The sequence below is a fragment of the Dipteris shenzhenensis genome, chromosome 1 (assembly GCF_047967505.1).
Source record: "Dipteris shenzhenensis isolate YYH24624 ecotype China chromosome 1, Dip_SZ_1.0, whole genome shotgun sequence".
NCBI classification, from domain to species: Eukaryota; Viridiplantae; Streptophyta; class Polypodiopsida; order Gleicheniales; family Dipteridaceae; genus Dipteris; species Dipteris shenzhenensis.
In genome coordinates this window covers 64305327-64314751 of record NC_141596.1, presented here as the reverse complement: position 1 = coordinate 64314751, position 9425 = coordinate 64305327, and the positions used below count along the sequence as shown (strand labels likewise).

The 9425-nt window shown below is 44.1% G+C and overlaps 1 protein-coding gene across 1 annotated transcript; it reads left to right on the top strand.

Moving 5' to 3' along the window:
• The first annotated feature begins 3976 nt into the window (after positions 1–3976).
• On the top strand, positions 3977–6963 carry LOC147906200 (uncharacterized). Its single transcript, XM_087377074.1, has 2 exons — positions 3977–4001; positions 4760–6963. The coding sequence occupies exons 1-2, from the start codon at positions 3977–3979 to the stop codon at positions 5614–5616; spliced, it is 882 nt and encodes a 293-aa protein (XP_087233200.1). The 3' UTR covers positions 5617–6963.
• Positions 6964–9425: the final 2462 nt, after the last annotated feature.

Sequence of the window (9425 nt, the reverse complement as noted above, 5' to 3'; positions counted from 1 at the left end):
GAATCCTGGAAGTGTTCTTGGACTTGTGGAGAGTTGTGAACATATGCTATGCTTCTTTTGATGTCTTGACAGTGTTGAGTTGTCCTAGCATGACATCTTGCACATTCTGCTTGTCAAATGATATGCGTACTTCTCTTTCTTATCCCATTCTACCTGAGCTCTAGCAATGGCAAGATCTACTATAGGTGCGAAAACTGATTGTTTAGTTGGAGATCCTGGTGTAGATCCCGCTGTTGGTGTTGTGACAACAGGTGGAGTAGAGCTACTACTGGCTAGATCGTCCAATGGTCTAGGTGTAGATCCATCGACATACTCCCATTTGTCCTAAAGTACAAGAATGGTCTCCATTTGGTATTTCCATGTGCCATAATTGGAGTTGTCTAGCTTAGCAGATGCCTCCAGATTGAGGTTGCTAGTCGTAGACATGGTGCAAGAAATGTACTCAAAGTGTTGTGAAGATCACTGTCTGAATCAACTACAAAAACACTAATTGTAGCAAGTGAATTTTGAACTGTCGGTGAAGGTAGAACTGCAATATATATAATCTAATCTGAATTACAAGGCTTGTGGCAAATGATGCTGAGAATATCCAAGAGGCTTTACAAGGCTGGAATGATGTGCACAATGCTGCGAAATAGCCAAATAGGCTTTACAATAATGGCATGTGTGTGTGAAATCAAATCACATGTGCTATTTGCTTTGATCAATCGGCAATGCCTCTGAACACTCTAAAATCTGCTCACTGAACTGATGAACGTCAAGTTTCAGGTAAAGTGATGTTGTGAAACCGTATGTGAGCATATGGATAGTAGGTACTAGTCGGGAATTTTGAGCATGGCTTAGATTGGCAACTTGGGGAGATTCAAAGAATCCCCTCTATGGCGATCTAGTCTACTCTGATCTAGATCCATACCAATCGTCGATCGATGAAACAACAACAAATAATTTATTTTCTTTGGTTCTTTTTATGTGATGGGTCAGATGTGTCAATGTAGAGGCGGATGTGTGTATAGGAAGTGGATTTGTTGGTGAGGCTCAAAAGTGAGTGATAATTGCACCAAAATGTGTGCGTAGAGCACAAAAAATCAATCGATTTTTCTTTTTGGAGCGCCCTCAAATTCTTCTTGGATCAAGAGATACGACTTGATCTAGGTGGAGGGGTAAAAGGAGTGCAAATGTGCTCAATGATGATGTGGTAGTCAGGGAGTCACATGCAGTGATTGTGCCTGTGGAGCCCGGTGCTGCGGTGTCACCTGTGTTCACATGAAGTACCTGTGGAGCACTGTGTCAGGTTGACCCCAGGGTCAGGTTTACTAACCCTAGGGTCAAGTTGACCAAGGCCAGTTCATGACATGGCTATGCTGATGTGGCAGTTGAGGTGGCAGATGATGTGGCACAGTGATCGGGCTATTGACGTGGATGGATAAGGCTTATGTGTCAATCGACTGCCATGTGTCAATTGGTGGTGACGTGCCTCCTTCTAAGGTTGATGATGTGGTAGCAGATAAGCGTACCACGTGTCACTTCTTTGACCACACCTATGTGGGTGGTGACCCTAGTGGATAGGGTGGATAAGAGCTTGATGGAATCTTGTGGATACCATCGAAATCTTCGAGATTTCAATGATGTGAAGAAGCTGAAGGCTGGAGAGACGTTTCCTCCATTGGCTGGACATAAGTGAGATCGTCGAGACAGAGTTGATGAAGCTACTATGTGGAGCCGCTACGGGCTAGAGAGGGTGAGGCCGTGGGTGAGCAGTGTGTGTCTACTATTTCATTACTGGGTGTATGTTGAGCCAGTTGATGGCATTGGAGCCTGCAGGTTGTTGAGGCTAGAGCTAGCTATTGTTAATAAAGTCATTGGAGGCACTAATTTCGTTGCTGAGGGAATTCGGTGAGGCATCTTGGCACTCGTTGAGTTGGAGATACGAAAGGAATTGCTCCTTGGTGCTTTTGGTGCAGTCGCTTATGGAGCCACACTTGGCCCGTTGCTCGTGTTGGTGGCTGGAGCCAGGTGGCTCTTCAATGTTTGGGGAGCTTCTTGCTACAGTATTGTGTAGGTGTTGGCGCAGGTGCGGTCGGTCGCTTAAGCGCAGAAGTCATTCGTGGTGGCCAAACTGGTAAAAGCACACCTGCTTTTTCATGGCAGCTGCGATGGAAGAGTTACTTAAAGCAAAAGCGAGATGTGGTGCTCTTGCGCATTAACGGCGCACCTTGCATTGCAAGCAACAATAGCTCGCGTGATCGATCGAGGAAGAAGGCGAGGAGCTAGGCGGCTATGGAGCCCGTTGGCTACAGGAGCTGGAGTCACCGTCTTGCTGCTATCCAGTGTTATAAGCCTTGGAGGCTTGTTAGTGCCGAGCTGGTTGGCAGATGGTGGCCGTTGCTGGTAGATCGTTGCTGGAGAGGCTGAAGAAGCACTAGTTGTAGGAAGCCGTTGCATTGTAGTTGATGGGCGGTTGCGTTGATGGCTGGGGGAGATCTTGCACAAGAGCAAGATCTATGGCTTGCAAGCTTGTGGATAGATCGTTGGAGGCAGGAGCATTGAAGTCTGCAGAGGCTTTCTCTCCCTCTCAAAGCCAAAGGAGAATAGTCTCCCTTAAAGAGACCCTCTCCCTGCTAAGAGAGTTTCTACTATCTCTCTTCTTGCAGATCTCTCGAACTCATGAACCTCTCAAGTTCACTAAAGAAAACTCTCTATCTCTGAGGGATTAAGAACACTCATAGAATATCTTTCTCACAAGCTCTCTCTCTCACATGGATGGAATTCTTAGACATGCAATGGATGAAGTTCTCTCAATGGAAGAGAACACAAATCTCTCACAAACTCTCGAAGGAGATGAATGGAAATATCTCATCAAATGACGAAAATCTCTTTCATCAACGGAATGAAAGGATGCTCACTCAATCGGTCTCAATCTCTCGATCTCTCTCGCACTCTCAAGGATCGCAATGCCTAAGCGGAAGGCAAGGGAGCTCTAATACCATGATAAAATATGAAGAGGGGAGAGGAGAAGAGTGGAGATAAGGAGATAAGGCACAGCTAGAGTGCACACTAGATTTAGTTGAAAATGAATATATACAAACCCATTTAGGGTTAGGGTTAGGGCATCTAACCCTTTCCTTTACAGTACTCTATTGGGTTAGTGCTATGCACATATGATCACATGATGTTGAGCGTGATCTCTCAACAGTTTATGCTTTGGGACATGTGATAGGTATTATCTTATCCCATATAGATGGGCACCTTGATTATCCTATATAATTTGCTAGTTGAATGATGAATCCACTTGAACTAGTTGAATGATGACTCCGCTTGAATGAAATTATAGCCCCATAGAGATAGAAGCATAAGGGATCGTTTATTATGTGCACAATTTTAAGAACTATTTGCTCAAAAACCCCTTTACTTCTTTGTTGATCAAGCATCATTATATCTCATTAATGCAAATTTCATCCAAGGATGGTTGGTACATTGGATGTTGCTCTTATAGGATTCTAAATTTCAAAACATACCCAAGCTTGGGAAATCCTATGTCTAGGCGGATTGCTTATCTTGACTACCAGCACCTAGACAGGACCTAAGAGTCTTCATTAAGTTTCCAAATTGCCATCTATTTGCAGTGGATGTCCTTGAGTCTGAATACGATGAGATGCTATAGTATTTATATGGAAACATTTCCTAAAGGGATACACTTAAAACATCAATGTCCACTAGCCTTACAAGCTACCCAATCTTCGAGTAGTAGCACTGATAGAGGCGCATTTGGGATTTTCCTATAGCTAGTTTAGAGCTGAGCTGATGTCTAGAAAGTTCTTGTTGGTTTGTGATGGAGTACCTTATTCTAAGCTACTCACCAAATTTTTACCGAATATGATGAATGCCAAAGGATGGGAGGAACTTTGCCTCAAGATCATATGCCATAGTTGCAGCTAAGCTTATCTTCGGAGGCATTCTAGAGATGGGCCTTGATTTTATGGGATCTTTCAAGTACAACATACCTAAAACAAAAACATTATTGTGACCATGGAGTATACCACAAAATGGGAAGAAGCTAAAGCATTGGAGCATTGCCAATTTGATCTACCAATACGGGTTCTCAACAACGTTCATCAATGACCTTAGCAACAAGCACTTTATAAATGAATCCTGACACGAAATTCGGGTTTGTACTGGGCCCTTTAGGCTATTGAAAATGGCATAATATAGCTAGACAACTTACAAGGAAACTTGATCCCCAATCTCTTCAATGGTAGCAGGGTGAGACCATACCATGAAGCCACGGCTCATTGTTATGGTTGCCCAATGGCACACCCACCTCACCTAAGTGGGATTCTCAACCACTACACATTAGTGGCCATTAACATAAAACAACAATACAATTCACAACCATAAGTCCTCATTGTGCATGTAGATCTATTCACACACAAGATTTTATTGCTTTCACCACATCTCCTTTGCTTCCTCCTTGCATACTTTAAGCTCGCATTAAGCTCTCCCCTATGGCTTGCTTTCATTTGTGGAATTATGTAGTCATTGAAAGGAAGCAAGCATTATCTTAGTAATTTGATCGTTTTGCAACACAATGGATGGGCATATGAAATCGCTTTAAGAACATTAGCACATAGCATTGTAATGTGCAAGCATCGTGATTGGGATCAAAACAGCCTATAAAATCATTGATACGGGTTGAGAATCCCATTGCTGTCTTTTTGGCAACAAAGTGAGGAGATGGAGGTGGTGGTGTGGGTGACTCTGTTCTCAGGCACGCTGTTCGTGGGGGTGGGGGTGTGGCACTTGGTCTGCTCCTCTTCCTCCTTCATTTGCTCCTCCCCTGCTTCCTTCTCTGCTCGCCCATGGTATCCCCTGCCCTTCCTCCCTCACCTTCAGCTCTACCTCCTCCTCTTCCTCCTCCCCTTCTTCATCGCCTTTCACCTCACCCTCTCCACCGATTTTGACCCCCTCGTGCTTGGTTCTCACTTCACTTTTCGCTTCTCCTCCCTCCTTCACTCCGCCCTCCTCCTCTTGTCTTGGATCTTCCTCCTTACCTCTCTCCTCACCGCCTCTACCTCCCTTCTTCCTCTCCCCCGTGAGACTCCCTTCTTGCTCGCTTCCTGCGCCTTTGCCTTGGAGTGGAAGGTTCTGCAATTCGATTCGCAGATTACCTCCGGACTGGAGAGTGAATGCGATGCGTTGCTTGCCGCTGTAGCAGGAATTTGCTCGGTCGTTTCCGGACTGCTGGCTTGGCAGCCCGAGTTCTTCCTTGCAGAGTTGGCTTTGAATATGGGTATCTTGTTGCAAGGGTTTTGGCGCCTGCAGATGGGGCTTTCGCTGCATGTCGATCCCTTTATACCCCGGGGTTGTCATCGTCTCTTGTATGTGTCGGGATCGGTGGAGGGCTCAACTCAATGCGATCTTGAGTCTGACAGATTGCGGGCGATAGCTCTCATGGATCTCCTATTTATCTGCTACGCTCTCTTTGTAGTTTTGATAGCTGTGGCTATCTATGGTTTCGTTGTAAAGGCACAAGGCAGGAAGAGGCATCATTTCAGCCACGATGACGCATCGGACTGGGGTCATGTGCAAATGGAATCCCTTCCGGGGTTCGAACTTTAAGACTGAAGACGCCAAAGAGTGAAATTGGTCGTATGTACATATTACGGAATGGGGAGGCATGCTATATTATCTATAGTCAGAGCAAGGTTACAGTCTTTCAGGTTTGCAGAATTGCTGATGTATTCTTCCGCTAAATCTTGTACGTTGTGGGCTGTAGGGAGCAATGAAAATGGGGGTGCAACGGTACGCTCGCTGCTTCGTTAATGGATAATAGATAAAATTTATCTTCTTCCCTGCCACCCAACAAGAGGAAATAGGATCAGAGATTTTCCCTTCCGGATATTTGCCAGACTGTCCCGTTGTCGGCCAAGACTTTTACTGGAAGTTGGCCAAATCTGCTCTCAAGAGAGCTAATAGGGGGTTTTCCCAGCGACAAGGGGTTCCATTGACTACGTCCTATTGCAAGGAACAGAACTACATTTTATAATGCTAGGACTTTACTACGATGGGGCTTAGTCTTAAAAGCAAGCACAAGCTACTTATGGCTTGTAATTCAAGTTTATGCTCTACTGCAGTCCTTTGAGGCTCGCTTGTACAGATGTGACATGTTTTTCAAACAGAGATACAGAAACTTATTTAGACTTCGCCCGTGTGATTTACATGTGATACCAGAAGCATAGGGAAGAACTGAAGAACTGGCAGAAATAATGCGCAGAATTCCGGCGGATTGGCCGACCAATATACATCCCTCCCAGGCATCAGTTCCAGAGGAATGGGAATGGGGGATAGGATTCCTATTAATAACATCCCGGCAAAGCAGATGGACAAGCTGGTTGCGTTCAAGGAAGATTGGCACCAGAGATATAACGAAAGATGGCTGAGGGAGGACGGGGAGCCCAGTTGGAAAGGCAGATTTAAGCGAGTATGGAAAGCCATGCCCTATAGCAGAGTTAACTTCTTCCTGTGGAGGATAGGAGGGTGCCACTTCCTGGTGGGAAGCCATGTCCCTTGGTTGAATGTGGATGACAGATGCAAACTCTGCAGAGCCGCTGCTGGGACTCTCACGCATCTGTTTTGGGGGTGCCCGTGGGTTCGTAATCTGTGGGGTCTAGTCCGCTCTTGGTGTGCCAGGACTTTGGGGCTCGAGTTCATCTCCATGGGAGCTGCCATATTTGGGGCAGACCTTGGTCCAGACAAGTCCATACTCGGTACCCAACGCCTCACAGGATTTGGTTAGCCCGGTAAGAGGCCTCGATCAATAGCACTGTGGTGTTCTCATGAAGGCTGTTTTGGACGTTGCCTCCCGGACTAGATGGTTGGTTGTCAGCTGGCCCAATGAGACTGTAAGAGCTCGACTTGAGAGCATTTTGTATGAGCTGTCGTTTGCTAACTTCTAAGTAATAAAAAAAGTAGACCTCTTTCAATATAAACAGCTAATAAGTGCCATTTTTAAATTTCTTCTCCACTTTGTATGGACCTTCCCACCAACAATTTTAAGGCTTGTATTTCCACATCCAGTGGCAATATTGCTTCTTTCCCATACACCAAATGAAATGGAGAAAATTGAGAGCTGTTCTTCACTACTACCCTATATGCCCACAAAACTTGATTCATCTCGAGATCCTAGTTTTTGTAGAAACACGTGGGATAGAATAGATGCATCTTGGAAGAGGAGTGAGAGCACAAGATGTAACCAAAAATGTTGTTCTCTATAGATTGTGAGAGAGGTGACTCTCTCTTATAGAAATGGGGAGAAGGTGGCCTAGATCAAAGGCACCTTCCCTACATCAGTGGCAATCAACCCCTACATCTGTGGGACTGGCTTAAATCAAAGGAACCTCCCATGTGGGGGCCTTTGGCTTACATCATTACTTAGGTCACACACTAGACACATCATAGCACTTGATGTGTCTTTACAACACATACACACACACACGTGACTCCCCTAGACGCACACATGCACCATAGAGCAAGCCCTTGATCACACTCCAACATACCTCCCTTCAAGGGTTTGCCTCTTGCAGTGTCAAGAGAGAAGTGTAACTTAACGTTTTGGACTTGGGATATAGTCAGTACTTTGCACTTTAAAAGAAAACTGATTTTGAACAGAGACTTTTAAGACATTAAGGTAGTAAATGAAGAGCCAAAATGCTTCCTGTGCTTTTGAAGGCTGCACTGTAATATGTATACCGGGAAGACGAGACATCCTTGGGATTGAGGCTCAATTTATTTTGAATTAACTCAGGTGATGTTGAGGTTGTTCGTTGGTGACAAATTATATGGCTTGAGAATAAGAGAATGCTAGGTTTGGTTGTTCTGGACGTGGAAGACATTAGTCAGCAGCAGTTAGGTCTCGAGGTCTCCTTCATGCAAGTGGGATAGCTACTTGCCCAAACTTCTTGTAAGTGTTACTTCATTAGTTGCTAATGAACTGTGGTGCTCGTGTATCAGAAACTTAGGTTTACCAAATACTGAGGCAACATTATTCAAGGTGGAGCTCCATTTTCTCGTAGTACCAGCTGTCTTTTCTAAGCCTTGCTTCTTTGAGGGTGACTTGAGTAGAGAGCATGTCTTGGAGCATATGTTAATCAATCTTCTACACCCATCGGTGGCTTCTGGTTGACTATCAAGAGATTAACACCCCATTGCTTCTTTTAAAGATGAGGAAGTTGCATACAGGATTCATCAACAGATACAGTCTAATGTGGTGTTAAATCTTTGTGATAACAATCTTGAGTATTCAAATAAACCAATAGCCAATTTGACATCTTTGTGGATAAGGAGAATCAACACCATAACAATATTGAGCCAAGGCTTTTGCTAAAACCTTACATGCAAAACATTTAGCTTCGTTAGTGGGCGCCAATCTGTAGGTGCTAGCCAATTAGCAGTCTTAGGAATCAATTTTATTAGCCCTTGATGTATTGGTGAAGGCAACGACCAACTCTTAACATAGTCATTTCATCCCTGACAATATGGCTTTGTTATTGGGTCTAGTATTGATGATGCCATTTAAACCTATTGCTAGCTATCAACTATGATGTTCTGTAGAATCAATATTTCCTACTAGTGAACCTTGACTTCGAAGAAAGCCTATGATTGCATAAGATGGGCCTTTATGCTTCAGGTGATGCATAAGCTTGGTTTTGGACGTGGTTTTCCAGTATGACTGAAACTTTATTTTCCAATGCTACTACAAGAGTTGCCAGGGCTATCCACTAGCACCTTTTCCTTTCACCATTGTGATGCTTTGCCAGATTAACTTCCAGCTTAATAGCCGATCGATTGGAGGATTGCTGCTTCCCCATGGTGCTGCTTTCTCTTGCCAGCTCTTTGTAGATGATAGCTACAACATTATCTATGCTGAAGTAGAAAAATTCTTAGTGGTCTATGAAGACTCCTCTTTTTTCAGGTCCACACATTAATTTTCCCAAGTCTAATGTTCTCTACTTGGATCGGGGTTATCCTCCAAAGTGGCTTTCTAGCTTTGGTTTTCCTTTTGTGAGCACAAGCTTTGTATTTAGGTATTTGGGATGCCCGATCTAGCATCAATTATTAGATCTAATTTTTTATTTTTTATCCCTAAGTGTGCAAAAGATATTCGGGAGTCATAATGCAACCCACTAATCGAAATTGCTCTATGGAAAATATAGAGGGCCTTGCTAGATTTTGGAAGGAAAGAATTAATGACTTCGATATTAAATTTGAGAGGCAAAACAATGAAGATTCTATGTTTAACATGTCTTCATGCATGAGGACATTCATATCCATCCTAATAAAGTTCTTTCACATTGTAATGCCCTAAGGTACAGGCGTTATGGAAAAGGGATAACGTGCATACTCACACACACACGACACAAAGTATGCGG

Bases quoted from the DNA above. Each gene is read 5' to 3' on its own strand.
- LOC147906200 (XM_087377074.1), top strand. From the start codon at position 3,977: ATGGGATCTTTCAAGTACAACATAC. The intron at 4,002-4,759 runs CTAAAACAAAAA...GGGTGACTCTGT, and splicing joins ATCTTTCAAGTACAACATAC to TCTCAGGCACGCTGTTCGTG.